This window comes from Galleria mellonella, unplaced genomic scaffold (genome assembly GCF_026898425.1).
Source record: "Galleria mellonella isolate WM207_F2 unplaced genomic scaffold, CSIRO_AGI_GalMel_v1 utg32260, whole genome shotgun sequence".
Lineage (NCBI taxonomy): Eukaryota > Metazoa > Arthropoda > Insecta > Lepidoptera > Pyralidae > Galleria > Galleria mellonella.
Window position 1 is genome coordinate 18,418 of NW_026442076.1, and position 20,177 is coordinate 38,594.

Sequence of the window (20,177 nt, forward strand, 5' to 3'; positions counted from 1 at the left end):
TTTATTATCAAAATACATAAACCTTACACTATAATATGCTATATTAATCCACCATAAGACTTTAGAAATGTACGAATGAACATAAACCATTGAAATAAAATGGTAGTTTAATATCAGTTAAATTACAAGTATTATGAACAATTTTAAACAACTGTGACTCAAAGTTCTTGAGATATCATTATGTGAAATTAATGGTAGGGGATTTGTATAAAATAGGTCTAGGGTGAAATTTAATTGATTATCCTGTTTTACAGTACGAGATAATGTAGATCCTACAATTAAATTACAAACAACACTTATCAATGTAATTTTTATAGTAAGAAATGACAGTCTAGGATTATAAAAGGATTGTAAGCATCCGGCTTGTGGCTTCTCTTTGATATGAGTTATTGCGATTTTTTGCCTCTTGTCCATGGTACCCATCAGGCGAAAGAATTTAAACTTATTATTTATCGATAAACACGTTATCAACTTCAGATTTAGTACTAGCTAGCTAATTATAAAGACAGTAAATATGTCTGCTCGAAGTGGCAAAACAAGTATATCGGGGTAAATCGGGCACATGGTGATGGTGGTAAAAACATTCCATCCGTTCTACAGCATTCGTTCCCAGGAAGCCACGGTGGTCCGTACCAGCTCGAGACGCCGGTCCCGAGCGACCTGCAGCACGCGCTGCATCTCCGCCTGTTGAGACACCACGTACCGTTGCAGCTCACCCAACTTCGTCTGCCATCTGTAAAATAGGAAGTGAAACTGGATTTACTATATTGTAGTAGATTATTATTTTCCTGCCATTACCCCAATTACATACATTTTGAAATTGGCGTAATATACGTTTAATAATGTGGATAAAATTAAAAGCTTTTAAATGTTACGACCGCCTGCCTGACAGACGTCAATCCTCCTTGGGAATGCACTTGTTGATAGTATCCAGCACCTACAGTATGAAGGAAAGTATCGAGGAAAAAGGAGGGAAACTGAGAGTGAATAAAGGAAGTTGGTAGAAAAATGATTTTTAGGGAAAAGGAGTCACTGCAAGTGGGGAGGGGATATTGGTTAGAAACTACAGCGGCTATGGAGCCTAAGACTGCACAATATTTACTACACTGTAGATTTTTTAACTGACTCCTATTTTTGTAGTTCTCTGTCTCTTAATTTAGGGACATGGAGTTACTGTTTGGTATTGCTTCACTTTATCGAATCGATTATGTAAATTATGTTATGGAATTGTTTTCTTTAGAAGTCTATTTGTTACTGTATATGCTACAATTTTAAGAGCAAGTTTGTTAGGATGTATGTATAATTTTTATATAATTATGCCATTTCTTTTATTTCATTTTTGACTAGTCATATCCTAATATCCTTATGAATTACTTTATTAGATATATACATTTGATTATAATAAAATTTATTTGCTTCAATCTCCATAATGACCTATTTCAAGCAACACTGAAGAGTTCTATATGTAGTAATGTTTCTAGATGTCTAAGAATAGAGACTTCATTGTCAGAAATATTAAAAACATAGTGCAGAGTATAAACATTCCAAATATAACTGCAACAGTTTTCAGAAATACTCACGCAACATCCTGTTTCTCCCAGAAGTCTAGCTCACTGTCCACTCTCGCATATTCCTCCTGGTGACTCCTCAGGTCGTCTAGACGGCTGGCTACCTCCTGCTCCTCCGCGGACCAGGCTGCAGCTTCAACGGCCTCCTTGGCCGCTTCCGCCTCGAGGCACTGTTGCTCGCGGTGTAGTAGCGCTTTGATATCAGCAATTTTTGTACGCGTTTCTTCCTATTGAATCAAATTTACATATGTAAATAATTTAATGACCCAAAATATGTAGCAGCCAGCCAGCAATATCTGACTGAATATGAACAGTTTGTACAAGGACTGTCTCTGCTTGGGTAACACTGTCCAGTATGTCTATACTTGTAATTCTGCTGTGAAGCAGCTACTGTTATGCTTATATGGCTGTGTGCTACTCGTATATGAAGGATGAGGTATAGCAATGACATTAAGTAAGGAAGCATAAGATCATACTTTATACGAATGACAACACATCTAGGAGTACTATGACTATCATTCTTAGGTTGCTGTTTGTGTCAATAGGCAATGTATACCATTTTCCAACACTGTTTCCCTAAGTATTATAATCCCTCCATGTCAGGCCGCTACGTACCAGCAGGGCGGCGCGCCTCCTGCCGCCGGCGGCGCGTTCGCGGGCGGCAGCGGCGCGCCGCGCCACCAGCGCTCCTTCAAGCGCCCGCAGCGCTGCAGTCGCCTCGCTCACTCGCGTTGCACACTCCGCCTCCATCAGCTCCCTGCCGGTTACCACATTCTTTACGTTCCAATTTCAAGATAATAACAGTTCTATTTTCAAATTTTAAAATCTTATTTTCTCATAAAAAGAATTTAAAATTGTCACTGAGGCAACTATATAATGTTCTAAATTCAAATTTCATTTTATTTCGTATTCTTTTAAATTACAGTTATTTTTTAAAACTACTGTCACTGAAGCAACATTACAATGTTCTAATTTTAAAACTTACTTGTAAATATGAATAAGTTATTTGACTGAGTTAAACAATATCTAGGTTCAAACGTCATTTCAGCCATTATCCATCCACTGTTGATCATAAGCCTCCCCCATAAACTGTTATAAACAATGGTCCTGACTCACCTGCATCCAAATTCAAACACATACGACAGTTATTTAAATTACGTACTTTTCATCAATGGCCAACTTGGCAAGATCGGGGAACTGTGCTGATAAATGTATGAGACCCTGCTTGTACTCCACGCAGCTGTCCAGGGTCTTCTTCTGCCAGAGGGCCAGTTCTGTCTCTTTGCTCAGCACCATCTAACATAGCAATAAATTATTACTGATAATTAATTATAACGGTAATAATACTCTCATATAATTAACTAATTTGTGAAATCGTAACTATGTATTTTAAACTTTTGAATTTAAAGTTTCCATCATCATGAAGTCGCAAAATTAATCTAATCATTTGGTCCTTCGAGCCGGATTAATTATGAACATTTCTGTATCAGCGGTGGCTGCCAGCAGGCGCGGCGTACCTTGGCGATCTGGTCGGCGAGCGCCCGCTTGGAGTCCTGCACGCGCAGCGCGTAGTCGACGTCGTCCAGCAGCCGCGTGCGCTCCGCCACGCTCATGCGCTGCGCCTCCAGCTCGCGGCGCAGCTCGCTGCTCTGCGCGCTGTCAGGGCAACCTCACTCATTTATCTCCTAGTATATACGCAGCAGCGGAGCGCTGGGGTTCTCGTCGGCGGTATTTCGGCTCATAAAAATAACGCAAAGTTTGATATATGGGTTGTTTGGTTGTCTTTATTCCTATCGTTACATAATCTACTGAAGATACCCTGCTAGCATACAGATATCGTAGGCGTGGGGTTCCCATTATAATATTACTATTGTTAAAAAAATGTAAATGTACTTGGCGCGGTCGATGTCGGCGTCGAGCAGGCGCAGCGCGGCGGCGTGGTCGGCGGCGGCGGCGCGGGCGGCGGCGGCGCGCGCGGCCGCGTCGGCGCGGGCGGCGTGCAGCGCGCGTGCGGCCGCGGCCAGCGCGGCGCGCCGCTCGCCGCGCCGAGCCTCGTCGGCGCGCGCCGCCGCCTCCGCCTCGTCCTCCAGGCACGCGCGGTACTCTGCACACCGATACTCACACTGAGACGCGTTCTCTACACCAGGGGTTCCCAAACTTATTTTGTCTCCTGCCCACTTTGAAAATAAATTATTTTTTAGCGTCCCCATTTTTTCACCTACTTAAAAACCACCATTGGTTCAAGATCAACAAATCACCCCCCAAGCCTCTACACAACGCCCCGTTTTTTCTGAGTCTCTTACCGTGCCCCTATAGACCTGCAGTGCCCACAAGGGAGCGTTATCGCCCACTTTGGAAAAGGCTGTTCTACAGCGTTCAAAAATAAAAAAGCTCCCAAAGTTACGCGTGACTGGCTTTCACTCGCGTCTTTGTACACTCGACTAAAATATGTTCACTACCCAGTATAAAAAACCCATAGCCTTCTCCTTCCCATATATAATAATTGTTGGTGTTGTAAAATCTTTATTAAACATATTTTACATTGGACACATTAAAAAGATTTACAATGAAGGACTTATTCCATAGAGGAATTTATTACAGTCAACCTTTGAGAGGCTGAAAGAAAAATATAGAATGATCGAGAATAAAAACTATACAGATAAAGATAAAACTAAAAATAGTGTGTGTGTACTAAATTTCAGAAAGATTGGTTAAGTCGTTGAGAACCTAAGAGATAATCATCTTCCTACCCAATTATTATCTGTGGTCGGCGTAATATGGTTTTATCCATATTACTAAAGGATTTGGCTTATAGTTTTACGACCGGCCGCCTGCCTGACGTCAACCATCTTTGGGACTAAGAGATACAAAATATTTATAATATTTAATAAACGATAATATAAGAGATTACATAATATCCTTACCAAATCTAATTTTGATACTTCTTTGTATTGTCAATATCACTTTTTTTGTATTAATCCAATAAATTATTTTTCCAACATTAATGATTTTTACCACTAAATTCAATTACAAATAATGTAAAGTTCAATCAACCATTTTATAATATAAAACCCTTAAATAATACGTGCAATAATATCTAAAAAATTTAATTTAATTGTAATCTAAAAAATTTACGATGATTCGGAAAATAATATTCATATATATATATATATATAAATACAGATTCACACATAATGATAAAAGTAACATACGACTTATAATCTGCTCCAACTCATTAATTTTCTCGTCATCGTTGCCCAGTAGCGCCTTCAAGTTCTGCAAGTACTCCTCATTCAAGTCTTCAAACTTATGCCCGGGGTCTTGAAACCTGTTCAATAGATATTTTTATTTAAAACATTATATGACTAAAGTAAATACTTTTACAAGCATATAACCTACCTAATAGGGGGGAAAGGGGTTGTTAGCAATGGAGTTTGACAGCCCCATTGCTAGCAACATGCTCTATCTGGTCGACCTCCACGTGGTTCCCCCTGGAAACCATCGTGAACAATTCTTGTTGAATTCGTCACGATGGGCTATAAAAGTATTAATTTATAATGTTATGTGATTATTTATTATATATCTTTATTGCACTAAAACATACAATAATAACAAGAAGTTAACAACAATGTTAGCAAAGGCGAACTTATGTTCAAGTATGGTACTGCTCATGTCTATAGGTGACGGTTACCACTTTCCATCTGGTGAGCCGGCAGCTTGTTTGCCATTCTAAATCGTATAAAAAAAAAATTTTCAAGTTATGATTATACATTTTACCTGATCCAACACTTGGAAAGGTAATCCCGTCGTAAGCACGCCAACTCATCTTTCCTTACATACAGCCACTCATCAGTCACGGGTAGCTCCTAAAACAAATATATATACATTTTTTTTTCATAAGACGACAACACAGTGTGTTTGTGTTCAGAGATTTAGGTTCTAATATTACTTCTAGTTAAGGTAAATATTTTTAATATAAAATTATATATAATATAAAATTATGACTGTAAAGCTCATCCAGTTGATGAAATAAATAAATAAATTGTTCCTTTCTCATCTCATTAAAAAATTGCCTCTTAAAAGTACAATTCTTTAAACAGGAAATTCAAACAAAAATAAATCATGCTATACATACTCGCTCCGCCGCGCAAAACAAGCTAGCCACTACTCGAGCAAAAAATTACAATGGCGAGCGAACGAGCGCCTACCTTATACCGCGATTAATAAATTCTCTACCTACCGACTTGCGAAACAATATCACTGTTAAAAACATAAAGTTTAAACTGAAAGCTTACTGTCCAACCTTGCTGAAACAGCAGAATATGAATGTAAATATTGACATTTGAGAACCAAATGTAAAGTATCACACACAAGCCCAAGAGGTTTAAGTGGTACTAAAAATCCAGTTTTTTTTTTAATGTATTTATGCATGCTAATTAAATAAAAAAAAAAAAAGAAAAAAAAATCAAATATTACAATCACTCCAATTAATAAAAGGCTTATTTAAAACACTAATAAGGGATACTTGCGACGTGGTTGACGAGGTCGAGCAGGTAGGCGATGAGCGCGAGCGCGTGCGGGAAGGCGTGCAGCGTGTTGACCGTCTTCAGCCACGACTTGGACACCACGCCCGGGTACAGCAGCCGCTTCGCCACATATGGCAACTGTTGGAGACATCAGGAAATACAATTATCTCTATTGTTAGCAATATACCGAGGTAAGGTTGACCTTACCAGAGTCGATTGCTTGGGTACCTCTGTCCCATTCGTGTTTCAACCGGGAAGCAGTTGTGTTTGCATGGCTGTGTTTCGGTTTAAAGGGTGGGATATAGCGTGAATTTACTGGGTACAGAGGAATAACACCTGAGTCCTCAGGAATGGCAACGCATGGGGGGTATCATGGGAGAAACAGTATAGTTTTTTATATCCATTGTACTGCTCATGTCTATAGACGACGGTTACCACTTTCCATCAGGTGGGCCGTTAGCTTGTTTGCCATTCTAAATTGTATAAAAAAAAAACCTTCACACAGTCCTCTCTAAATACCATCGCAATTAAGGAGAAAGGAGTTAATTGTAATTCTTATCTCCTATACTCTTCACAGCTCTGGAACATGTTTCCTGATACCATTAAGACACTATCAACTAAACAGTTTAAAAAAAACATTCATGCTCACTTTTTTATCTGAGCAGTAAGTTACTTTATATTATTCTCAATTTCGTGTATAATATAGTACATGTTATATATGTGTAAGTATATTTGTTATTTATATATATGTATTCATTTATATATGTAATTTTAGTATGTATGTATATCAATAATTACTAGTGCCGCATTCAAGGTTATATGGTTTTTTTAATGGGTGACAATGAAATGGCAACCCCACCCGTGCTATCGGTATAAATCGGCGGGGCTCCAGTAAAGGATGATAGGTGAGGATGAAGCAGGTCAGTTAGCCCATCGAACAAGAATTGTTCACGATGGTTTCCAGAGGAACCACGTGGAGGCAATATAATAGGGCATATTGATAGCAATGAGGCTGTCAAACTCCATTGCTAACAATCCCTTTCCCCCCTACTTCCCTATGATTGGGAGAGAATGCTGTTAGCATTAAGTCCGCCATGTAAACATATATGTACTAATGAATAAATAATTAAAAGGAAAGGGGAAAAGAAATTATTGATAATGAAGTGTAACAGTTGCATGTGGTTCTCCCTGGAAAGCACGGTAGTGAACTGTCAATGTATGGTTATGGTACCTTAGTGACGTAGTTGTCGGTGTTGAGCCTGGTGTCGGTCACGAGCGCGGCCAGCAGCGCGGCGGCCACGTCCACGAAGCGGGCGATGGTGAGCGGCCGCAGCAGCGCCCCGCCGCCGCCGCCGCCGCCGGCCGCCGCGTCGCGGGCCGCCAGCGCCTCGGCCACGCGTGCTGCCGCCGCCCGCTGCCAAACCACGTTCGATATCTGTCTGCACACACATACATACATACATACATACATACACTACGCATAACTTTCTTACATTCACTACATACATACACTTTATGAGACAATAAACATTCCAGCAGTCAAACTTAGTACAAATATAAATATTACAAGGTAACAGAAAACTAGGCGACTTTGTTAAGAAAAGTTATCTCTTCCACAGAACCTTTAAATGGAGAGGAGTGATTATAAACAGTTTAGTTGGAAATATGATAATACTGTCTGTTTTTAAACATATATAGAAATATAATACATTCAAAAATGTGTATATGTATGTATATGCATATATATATCTTTGTATATATTTGTTTATATATAATAGTCCGTCACCTACCATTTGTTTTTCTTTCTTTTCTTAATGTCCTCTACCTAAAGGTTGTCTGGAGAAGAAGAAGAAAAAGAGATTGCTAAGCGATGAGGCCGCCTTTTGTATCATTTCTTATTACAGTTAAATGTATTTACTATTTTATAAATAGTGTAATAAAGTGTAAATAAATATACAAATGTACATTTTAACTGATACATATCTAGATAAATATATACAAATCCTATTAATATAATAATCCTATTTATATAATCAATGCGAAAATTTATAACCACATGAATAGATGGATATTTGTTACTCTTTCACGCAAAAACTTCTGAACAGATTTGAATGAAATTTGGTACATGTGGAGATTATATCCTAACTTAGCACATGGGATACCAAATGCACTGATTCATCGAGTCAGTTGCCATATACAGCAGTACAGAAATTGTACTCGTACATGTACCAGTTATTGGACCCCATGCCTATTAGTGAAAGGGAGGCATTGCCAGCCTCTCAAGTTTCTAGTACAACTCCAGTTTGCACAGAACTATGTGATCAATATAAAATAAACTGCAGTGATCTTCCATAGTACTTTTGTGATCAGTGTTATGTGTTTCAGCTCACTATTTCACAATTATAAACATAACTCTCTCCTGTTGTATGTGTACTTTTAAGTTTGTGTATGTTTATGTATGTATTTGTTTATGTATATATATGTATATACATATATATATGTATATATCTTTGTATATATTTGTTTATATATAATAGTACTAATATAATAGTGCGCCACCTACCCTTTGTTTTTCTTTCTCTTTCTCAATGTTCTCTACCCAAAGGTTGTCTGGAAGAGATTGCTTAGCGATAAGGCCGCCTTTTGTATCATTTCTTATTACAGTTAAATGTGTTTACTATTTTATAAATGATGCAATAAAGTGTACATAAATAAACTATTTAAAAAAAATATACATGACATTTAGATGATATTGGATTTATATTGATTTTATAAAAAAAAGTTAAATAATGATAAAAGCTAACTCATTTTGAGAACTAGAGAATAATAGTGGAAATGTTAGTCTAATAAGGTATCTATTTTTTAAATAAAATTATGCAATCACAGCCTCTTTACAAAAACTAATAAGATTTCAATTTATTCTACACTCCTCGCAAAAATTAAGGGAACATAAAAATTTTTGAAATTTTTGGGTGATTTTCAACAGGCTGTATTTCAGTGAAAAATAATCGTACAGGAAATTAAAAAAAAAGGGTTTTGAAGCTTGAAAACTCTAGTTTTTAGATTTTTGGTGAAAAAATTTTTTGAGCTCCGGTTTCCATGCAATTCTTAAACAAAGCTGAAAATAATTTTTTTCTAAATTTTCTAGGTTTCGTTTTTCACTCTATGGGCATGGAAAAATTTTTTCGAGCTACTCCATTGTATAGGTCTCTTAGCGTGTTTATTCAGCTTCAAAAATCGCTTTGGATGGCTCAATTACGACCATTTGTCTCCGAGATATCGAACTTTGAATGCAAAAGCATCCTTTTCCATTCAACTGCTAATATCTCTGGAACTACTAGTCGCACAGCAAGCGGGCGCCGAGTTTCTTTATCTGCATAAAATTTCCAATTAAGCACAGTCAAGAGTTAGTGAAGAAAAAATTTTTTTCCACCTCTAACATTGAATTGAAAAAAGTGGAAAAAAGTGACTTTTTCTCCTTTTTTGGTTACTTGGCTGTATCTTCGCTAATATGGGCGGGAAAGCTAAGGTTTGAGGAAAATTTTACAGTCTATTGTTCCTTAAAGAACCCCCTAAATCCCTGGAGCGATCGGTTCAACGGTTTTTCCCGGACCAATTGATTGAAATTTTGGAAAAAATAAGGGAACAAGGTTATTGTCCCTTAAACTCACCCTAATCCATTCAAAAATCAATAATTTCATTTGTTTTTCACTTTTTACTCAATTTTTTGTTTTTTAAAAATTCATTATAAAAAAAAAAATCGAAAAAAATCAAGAAAATTTTTAAGAAAAATTTTTTTTTGAAAAGTCGAAAAAAGTTTACAAAAATTTTTTTTTTCGTTTTTAAGGAAATCAAAGTTTTTGACAAAAACTTTGATTGATGATCGATTTACCGCCGGCATTAGGAGTAGAGGCGGGAACACTCGATACTAAACACGATACACACACACACACACACTTTAGAAAATGAGTTTGGAGTCATTAAATACTGCGGAGCTGACGAACCACGGGGTCTCATTTCTTCTAAAAATTACTTACACAACACTAACACACACACTCTTCAGAAAATGAGTTTGGAGTCACGAAATACTGCGGAGCTGACGAACCACAGGGTCTCATTTTTTCTGAAGAATCCCATATCATAAACACGTGCGTAAGCACAAAAGAAGCGTAAATCCGACCGTGCAACCTCCACGTGGTATGCTTTGGGTAACGCTAATGCCGGCGGTAAATCGATCATCAATCAAAGTTTTTGTCAAAAACTTTGATTTCCTTAAAAACGAAAAAAAAAATTGTTGTAAACTTTTCGACTTTTCAAAAAAAAAATTTTTCTTAAAAATTTTCTTGATTTTTTTCGATTTTTTTTTTGATAATGAATTTTTAAAAAACAAAAAATTGAAAAAAAGTGAAAAACAAATGAAATTATTGATTTTTGAATGGATTAGGGTGAGTTTAAGGGACAAAAACCTTGTTCCCTTATTTTTTCCAAAATTTCAATCAATTGGTCCGGGAAAAACCGTTGAACCGATCGCTCCAGGGATTTAGGGGTTCTTTAAGGAACAATAGACTGTAAAATTTTCCTCAAACCTTAGCTTTCCCGCCCATATTAGCGAAGATACAGCCAAGTAACCAAAAAAGGAGAAAAAGTCACTTTTTTCCACTTTTTTCAATTCAATGTTAGAGGTGGAAAAACATTTTTTCTTCACTAACTCTTGACTGTGCTTAATTGGAAATTTTATGCAGATAAAGAAACTCGGCGCCCGCTTGCTGTGCGACCAGTAGTTCCAGGGATATTAGCAGTTGAATGGAAAAGGATGCTTTTGCATTCAAAGTTCGATATCTCGGAGACAAATGGTCGTAATTGAGCCATCCAAAGCGATTTTTGAAGCTGAATAAACACGCTAAGAGACCTATATAATGGAGTAGCTCGAAAAAATTTTTCCATGCCCATAGAGTGAAAAACGAAACCTAGAAAATTTAGAAAAAAATTATTTTCAGCTTTGTTTAAGAATTGCATGGAAACCGGAGCTCAAAAAATTTTTTCACCAAAAAATCTGAAAACTAGAGTTTTCAAGCTTCAAAACCCTTTTTTTTAATTTCCTGTACGATTATTTTTCACTGAAATACAGCCTGTTGAAAATCACCCAAAAATTTCAAAAATTTTTATGTTCCCTTAATTTTTGCGAGGAGTGTATTTAAAACTTTGAATTTTTTTTTTTTTACTTAAACTAATCAAAGAATAGCCTACAGCTTATAAGACTTTAAAGATAAACTCAAAGATAATGAATAATATATGCACCTCTGATCCTTAATAGTGACAAAGGCCAGGACCCTATCCAGTGACGTCTGCCAGCTACGACTTGCACGATCTTCTGAAGGAGTTCTCTAAAAAATGCAACAGAAAATGTTTATTTATTTATACATTATTATACACAATAATGGCCGTGGCATAGACTAGGCCACCCCTTCCTATTCTGTGGGTGTCATAAGAGCCGATTAAGGGAGAATGAGGGATTGGCAGCAGCGTCTCTCTTAAAACATTTCTAAAGCCTGACTGCGGTTGTGGCCTGCCAAGTGTGGCAACTACTGGCAAAATCCCCCAAGGTTAGAGGCTCAGCAGTGGACAGTTAAAGGCTGATATGATGATACACAATAATATTACATAAAAAAATGTGATAGAGATAAGCAATATAAGCAAAGGTGAACTCAACTATAATTGTTCTCTTACAACAAATCCTTATTGGATGTATTACATATGATGTGATTTTTATACACCATTACCAACAATCCCTTTCCAAATTACATAAGTACTCACAACAGGTGTGGTAGTGGGCCTAGAGTAATGGCTGGAGCGCAGCGGAGTCGTTGTAGACTGGCCATATCTATCACCTTGTTGAGATCTGGACCTCTGATTTAAATAATTTAAACAGATAAATTAAAATTTTTTATATATTTACAAGATTTATTATCTTCTAAATGCATGAAAATGACAATTTATTATTAAAAAAATCTGAAAATTCATTAAATCCTATATGCAGTTAAGACAGAATGTTTAGTGGGATAATTATTGTTGTCATGCTTTGTTTATCATTACATATGGTTAATAATATTTATTCAATGAATTTTAAATATGTTTTACATATTTGTATAATGAATATATAAATAATAAATAATAAAAATAAATAAATAAATAATGAATATTTATATTGTCACAATATATTAGATTTAGAGATAGGATTAAATTCCACAACAATAATATTTAATTTGTTTTAAATTTGTTCATACTATAATAACTTAGGTGTAACTTACTCCATTAAGAGGAATCTTTGTAGCTGATGCTTCTCTACTCAGCCTGCCACTACCAAATGTTGCTCGAGGAGGATCAGCGCTGCTAGACCGGTGTCCTGTAGTACTTGGCCGGCGAAATTCCGTCGATAGGCGGTCCGTTGATCCCGGCCGGCGAGGTTTGGGTAATAATGATGGTTTACCTTCCAACCTAACGACAGTGGGGGGGAAGGGATTGTTAGTAATGAGCTCTAATAGCCCCATTGCTTGCAATATACCCTGTCAAGTCGACTTCCACGCGGTTCCCCCTGGAAACTATCTAACTGATTTATCGTTGAATTAGTCATGATAGGCTAACTGACCTGTTTTTTCATCCTCACCAATCATGCCTCACTGGTACCCCGCCAGTGTATACCAATAACGCAGGCGGGGTTACTATTACATTATCATACATTAAAAAAAAACCTAACGACAGTTTAAAACCTACCGTATTCGACACTTTGTATAAGTTCGTTTAAATAAAACAATCAAAGACTATGACTTAGAGCAATATATACGGGATCCAATTTATACTAATTAAATAGAACATAGCCAAAGATTATTGTAGTATAAATAAAAAATAAACTGTACCGTGATTTACGCATAGCTGAAGAATGTCCAGCGGCAAATCTTGCTGGTATCATGGTATTATACGTACACAATCTAACTAATGTAAACAAAGTATATAACGCAAATAAACAAAATTAAGAGATTTAGTTTAACTGAATTTAATACAAAATAATAGATTTCAAAACAATAACACTACGTTGAGAATGAGATTTTTAAATTTCAAACAACAACAATTCAACGAATTAAACCATAGATAACGATCTGCCTTCAGCTGTCAATGTCAGCGATAATTTTATTACTTTTTCTTTGGTTAAAACTATAAATTACGAATAATTACCAGGCTTTCTTTTTCAATGGTAAAATCTCCAGGGGGTAATAAAATAAAATTCCAAAATCACGGACTCAATTTCGTATTTTTGTTCACATCAAAATTGGCCTAATAAAAGGAGCTAACATTTCATTCGTCATAAATCCAAAAGTGAAGGAACGGTAAAGTGCAAAGGAACGGTATTTTAAACGAAACACAAATTAAATGTCAAATTTGTGTTTCATTTGGCCACAAAATTTCGGAAAATATTTCACGGTAGGTCACTACTAAAATATCTTAAAATAAAAAAAAAAAACATGTTTCAAGCAATTAACAAATTTAATTCATTTATAAAGCAGCATTAATGTTAGTTACTATTTTTCCATTCATTTAAAATTAATTTTTCAGTTTTCATAACTAGTTGAGGAAAAGCTGGGTCAAGTAAGCATATTTTCACAAAATCCTTGTAATTTACAGGCATTTGTTTAATCAAATTAGGTATAGCATCTGTAAAATATGTTAAAAAGTAAATTTGATTGCAATTTGTATTAAAATTTATATAGTATTATGTACATGATCTCGTAGGTAAAAAATTTAGTAAATCTGAGGTCCGATGTTGTATGTGTTTGTAGGAGTCAAAATATTAGGTAGATACTGACAAAAAAAAATGAAATTAGATTTTATTTATACCAAGCCGCTTCGCTAAAGTAGTATGAGTAGGTTTATATCCTTCTCTTAATAAAAAAGAACGATACTTTGATAAAATTTTATTAAAGGAAAATATATTTTGTAAAATGATATAATGCTAGTACGTTATATAAATATTAATAGAATCTAGCATCTTACCTACGCTTAAAAATGTAATAACTTGTGTCACTTTCGCAAAAACACTATAAAGAATATTTTAACGTATAATGTAAAGCTCTCCCACAGCTTTATCACTTTTAAAAATTATGAGAAGTCATCTTGGTAGTAAAATCAATTTCATATTTTACTTTATTATTTGTATACAGAAAAAATTGATGTAATAATAAAGTTTAATAATTTAATTATATGATCTAATTATATAATTTAATTATATAATAAGTAAAGAATATAATATATACCTTTAGCGGACAATGCTGCTTTCAGTACTTCATTAATATTGCAATATTGAAACTTATTATTTTCGGAATTTACGCAGTTATGATTTATCACAGGAAAATGTGCTCCGAGTTTGATAAAACACTGTGCAGGATCGGAGTTTACTTGAAATTTTAATTTGCGAATCTATGACGAATTTGAGAAAAGTAAAGAATTTTAAGTTCATAAATATCGGCTATAAAATATTTTAAAGCCAATATTTATGAATTTGCTTACTTCTTCTTTTTTGTTGCATATTATAAGAATCAAAACATCTTCTTTGTATATTCCTTTCATTTTACTAGTGAAATTTAATGTCTCCAAAATCTTATTGTCTTCCGTAATTAAAAGTTGATCGCAGTAAATACGTAACATTAACTTCAAAGTCTTAACTTTGTAGTTAACCCAATTGCTAGCCTTCCATATCATTAGTTTATCAATGGCTGTCGAATACATATCTGCAATTTTAAAGTTATTTTACCTTATATTATTCCTTATATGAAGTATTTTGGAATATAACAAACTAATATATGTAAATAATTGATCCAATTAATTACATACGGCTCATTGTTAAATTTTAATAGAAACTATTAAAACAATAACAACAAATAAATCGCGCCAAAGTTTTATTTTTTAAACTAGGTAGTAATTTTTTTATAAGTAATTTACGTGTAAAACCTTTAGTAGGTTATATTGACTTAGTATAACGTACTTTAATCTAAGTGTAAAACAGATTAAGTTTCTAGGCTAGCATACATAAAAAATATCGACGAAAATTTTAGAACAATCTTTGTCTCTTCGTTTGTTTTGTCAGTTAATGAATAATTATTTTCATAATTCATCATTTTCCTACACGACGAAATTCTATTATAATATGACGCGTCTATTGTCTATAACTTATAATTTAAGTTATAGAAAGTCCAGGAGTCATATTATAACTCAAATAAGTTAAAAATTTCCTATTGCAATTTCAAACAGTGTGAAAGTAAACTTAATTTTAAGTTTATTATATTAGATTAAAAGTATATATATATATATATATATATATATATATATATTATCTTCATCTATGTTCGCCGATCGTAGCAAACAGCTTTATTTCTAAATTTTGAAACTGTCAATGTCAATTTCACAAACAGTCATGAATGACAAGTAAAAATATGATTTTGTATTTTCTTTAAATTCTATACTATTTAGAAATAAACAATTTCACTATATATTAAAATGGCGGGGACATATTATTTTGTCATTGTTGGGCATTCGGATAATCCAATATTTGAAATAGATTTCATTCCAGCTACTAAAGAAGTGAAGGTAAAATTCGTAAAATAAACACAACTATGGGTCACTAATATTTAAGTCAATTGGAATCGATTAAGGTACGAAAATAATGACCTTATTTTTTACAGAAAGAAGATAACAGACATTTAAATCAGTTTATAGCTCACGCAGCTCTAGACTTAGTCGATGAACACATGTGGAAAGTAACTAACACATATTTGAAATCTGTTGATAAGTTCAACCAGTGGTTTGTTTCTGCTTTCGTTACTGTAAGCCAGGTATTGTAATGAATAATATTTTAAGAAAAGTAACATGTTTTACATTAAAATGTTTTGTTTTTATATGATCCTTAATTTATATAGTGTATAAATATTCAGTACAATTTCACAATTAAGATTTAAAATTTCCCCAAAATTTAGTTTACTGTACTCTGTGCTATGTAATGTGATGTGGATATAAGACTACTAAAATAATAGAAAAAATGATTAAAACATACATTCAGTGAATAATTTGGTTTTGATTTCAATTTTTGAACTCTATAAGCCAGTAAAACTGTCAACATATAGATTTATATTGACTATTAATTCAATATTATTTCAATTGTTGTAGATGCGGTTTATAATGGTGCATGATGCACGCAATGAAGACGGCATCAAGAACTTCTTTACAGATGTTTATGAAGCCTACATAAAATTGATGTTGAATCCATTCTATAAAGAAGACACACCTATAACATTACCAGCTTTTGAGAAGAAAGTACAATTTCTTGGGAAAAAATATTTAACATAGTAAATTCGACAGTGAACAAATCAACAAATTACAAGATTAAATTATTTAATTATAAGAGATGTAAATATATAAAGTACATAAAACTAATTTAAGAGTTTCAGAAGTTTTATTATAAACGGTTTCCTAAAATATCACACAAACGAAAAGGCGGACATGGTTATGCAACTATAAAAGACCATGAAAATCTTTGCTTATAATTTAGTAATATCCAGGAATATTGAAGTCAATATGTGGAGATAAATCATTCATACTTATAATAATATATCTATAAGGTATACAAAACAATTATATTGTAAATTCTTGCTTTAATAGTGCTAGCACTTATTGTCCTTACAGATTTTGTCAATGTCTTCTACAAACTCTGGCAATAAATAGAAAAAATGCTGTTACCCATAACATGTGTAATATTTATTGTGATAAATATTACATGCTTACGTAATTAACATACATATTAATTGGACTTAATTATCAATTAGAGCAAAGAGGTCTATGACAAAACCTAATTCTGAAGTTTTGAACCTAAAATTTTCTGTAAGATGATGAAACATGTTCTTATTAAAATAGAAATTAATAAAAAATAAAAATTCCTTAAAAACCTGTTTTTATAGCAATATAAATATAATATAGCAGTATTCCAATTTTAGTGTTTCTTGTTTTATTCAAATTTAAAAAAACTAAACTCTTGAAATCTGCCTCTTTAATTAAAAAAGAGGCTGCACTCACTATCTGTAGGTGGTGAATGAATTAATAATAAAGTGGTGTTTGCTAATACTCATATGAAAATGTCCCTTGTGTCCTATACACAATATGGTCAACACTATTAATTAATAAAAATTTGTCATTATGTTATAGTGAACATTTATATTTATGGCATTGAATTGATTTGAATTAATTTATTTTCATATTATAAAATCAATTTCTGTGCATCACAATTTACTTAGAAGATCTTTAATAGTTATATTTCCAGGTTTTAACTTTAGGTCATTGCTGTAATAATTATAGTAATTATTGCCAAAACTTACTGTTTGTACTTCTAAACGATGTAACTAAATATTAAATTTCTCACAAACAATACAAAATCTAAAATGTGTTTATATTTTTTTTATCCAATAATTACAGAAAATTGATAAAGTCAATATAAAGTACATAAATTAGATTTTAGACAATGGATAAATGAGTTGAACTCTTTTTAATATAAATCAGGGAGACCAAGATCTTCATTCGGGATGCTGTCATTTGAAAACTCATCTGTAGAATAAATAATGTTATATGTATTATTTATATTTAAATCAAATTCAATATAAACTTTAAGTACCCATAAAAATTATTATTATATTAGTCATCGAGACCCATAAAAGATCATTCATCAATATATTTTAATTATGAATCTACTATAGATTATTTTGTTTAGAAGAAACTACAGGGAATACAACAATTACTCTTTTCTAACAGAAAAGAACTTTATGTATATTTATTTGATTTTATTCTATATTTAACTTACAGAACATAATGTTTTACTTTGTCTATAATTTTGGAAGTTATTACTCAATCACATTACGAGGTTTGTCCGGAAAGTACGTATAAAAGTTTTTTAAAAATTTTATTTTACAATTATTCAGGTAAATCAATTTTATCCCCTTCAAAGTACTCCCCCTGTGACATAATGCACTTGTGCCAACGCCGTTTCCACTGTGAGAAGGCTCCTTGAAAGTCCTCTGGTTGTAGGTTTCTCAGCTGCCCCGTCGTAGCTTTTTTATCTCATTTATGTCCCCCAAATGCCGCCCCCGAAGTACCAATTTGGTTTTTGGGAACAAGAAGAAGTCACACGGGGCCAAATCCGGCGAATAGGGGGGTGTTCGGTCACCGTAATGGAATTTTTACTCAAAAACTCACGGACAACAAGAGAGGTGTGGGCAGGGGCATTGTCGTGGTGAAGAATCCAACGCCCCTCTCGCGCCAATTCTGGACGAACTCGTGCCACACGAGCTTTGAGGCGTCTGAGCACATCGACGTAGAATTTTCCATCAACTGTCTGGCCTGGAGGGACGAATTCTTGATGGACAATCCCCCGAACATCGAAAAAAACAATCAACATTGTCTTGACATTTGAGCGGGATTTTCTTGATTTTTTTGTTCGTGGTTCCCCGGATGTCTTATCGAATTAGATCGGCAAAAATTTCACGGCCATTCTTGCCGAGTTTCGAGAGAAACTTGATTACGACGCGCTGCTCTTCAACGGAAGCGGGCTCCATGCCGACGGGGTTTCGTTAAGAGGTAACTTCACAGATGGCGTGACAAGCCAGTTCGCACCGCACGGCGGTCAGACCAGAACTGAAGCATTGTTAGGGACATAAGGAAGGGGTCCTGCGCTTACCTGGCCTCCCCACTCCTCTTTCTCGCATTCCAGAACACTTTTATACGAACTTTCCGGACAGACCTCGTATGTTAAAGAGATTTAAATACAATTTATTATGCATGCAGGCCATGTTTTGTATAAAATATAACAAACTGTTGATCATAATTTACATGTGTAATGGGTAAAACTTAGATTGACATAAAACAAATTACCTTTAAAGAACTCGTCCTCATAAGAACAATCAAATTCAACATTATGCTGAGCTATAGTTGGTGGTGGAGTGGTGGGTGGGGAGAACTGCCTCAGAATCGGTGGTTCTGGTACTTGAAGATAACCAAATAGATCCCTAGGGTAAGAATCTGTAACAGGCAGTTATATTTACAATTACTTTGTAGAAGGTTTTATGTATAAAAATTTAACATAAACACTGTTTCTGCCTACTCTAATGGGAACCAGGTGTGGCAGATATATATATCTTATGATAAATATGGATAACTGTCATGAATATGAACAAACTAATCTAATAGTGAGATTTCCGTGAAACGAGTATGTATTCTCTTTTACATACAAGTTTTTGTTGGTATTGATACATTTGAACTATATTGTAAAAAATAAAATTAATTTCTCAATAATAATACCAGTTCTAAAAAATAAAAACACATGAGAAACTTAAGGCTACACACTAATTGAAAGAGACATTAAAAAGAATCTTTGAGGATTTTTCATGTACCCACCATATTTCTTTGAAGGTTTTGTAAACTCCAACTCTTCAGTATTCCATTCTTTATTTTTAGTTTCTGCTCTGGCATCATTGTATATGAGAGAACCCACATTCACAGCTCGTGGTGTAAATGCTTTCCTTGCTGGAGTGCTTTGAAGAGCTTTACCAGCATTTGAAAGAAATGACTTCTTTGCGTCTCCCTTTTTTAAAGGCTCATTTGGTTTAATCGGACCAGTTGATACAGTCTTCCCCATATTTTCTACAAAAATAATATTTTTATATGTTAAATATGTACATACCCAATAACAAATTGTAGCGATATACAAATATTATATATATTTACCAATGTTTGCTATAGGTTGGCGCGAAACATTTTTCATAGTCTGCCTTGTTAAGTGATCACCAAATATATCAAACAGAGATTCAGCCATTATTAATAAGTATTTTTTTTAGAATCCAAAAGCAATATAATTAATCTATTAAGATGTTTCTTGAGGCAATTCATATAAACAGTTACAATAGAAAAATATAAACGTTTGAAGAGAACGGTCAACTCTTTTTTAAATTTGGCATATAGAAATCTGTCATACTAAAAATGCTGAAACTTCAATTAT

At 34.1% G+C, this 20,177-nt stretch overlaps 3 protein-coding genes across 3 annotated transcripts; 1 reads left to right on the forward strand and 2 right to left on the reverse strand.

Annotated features, from left to right (window-relative positions):
* Positions 1–20: 20 nt before the first annotated feature.
* Positions 21–13,251, reverse strand: LOC128200992 (uncharacterized). The gene is made up of 14 exons (XM_052896410.1): positions 13,009–13,251; positions 12,403–12,589; positions 11,909–12,001; positions 11,393–11,478; positions 7,326–7,533; positions 6,098–6,232; positions 5,346–5,434; positions 4,781–4,896; positions 3,462–3,672; positions 3,086–3,224; positions 2,731–2,864; positions 2,184–2,325; positions 1,581–1,795; positions 21–733 (listed from the first exon to the last, which is right to left on the reverse strand). The coding sequence occupies exons 1-14, from the start codon at positions 13,059–13,061 to the stop codon at positions 595–597; spliced, it is 1,947 nt and encodes a 648-aa protein (XP_052752370.1). The 5' UTR covers positions 13,062–13,251; the 3' UTR covers positions 21–594.
* A 2,290-nt stretch (positions 13,252–15,541) lies between these two features.
* On the forward strand, positions 15,542–16,582 carry LOC113522284 (trafficking protein particle complex subunit 2). The gene is made up of 3 exons (XM_026907964.3): positions 15,542–15,730; positions 15,826–15,975; positions 16,307–16,582. Exons 1-3 carry the CDS (start codon positions 15,641–15,643, stop codon positions 16,484–16,486), a joined length of 420 nt encoding a protein of 139 aa, XP_026763765.2. The 5' UTR covers positions 15,542–15,640; the 3' UTR covers positions 16,487–16,582.
* Positions 16,583–16,654: 72 nt separating this feature from the next.
* Positions 16,655–20,151, reverse strand: LOC113522283 (uncharacterized). Its single transcript, XM_026907963.3, has 4 exons — positions 19,907–20,151; positions 19,577–19,822; positions 19,055–19,201; positions 16,655–17,734 (listed from the first exon to the last, which is right to left on the reverse strand). The coding sequence occupies exons 1-4, from the start codon at positions 19,992–19,994 to the stop codon at positions 17,676–17,678; spliced, it is 540 nt and encodes a 179-aa protein (XP_026763764.1). The 5' UTR covers positions 19,995–20,151; the 3' UTR covers positions 16,655–17,675.
* Between the last annotated feature and the right edge of the window lie 26 nt (positions 20,152–20,177).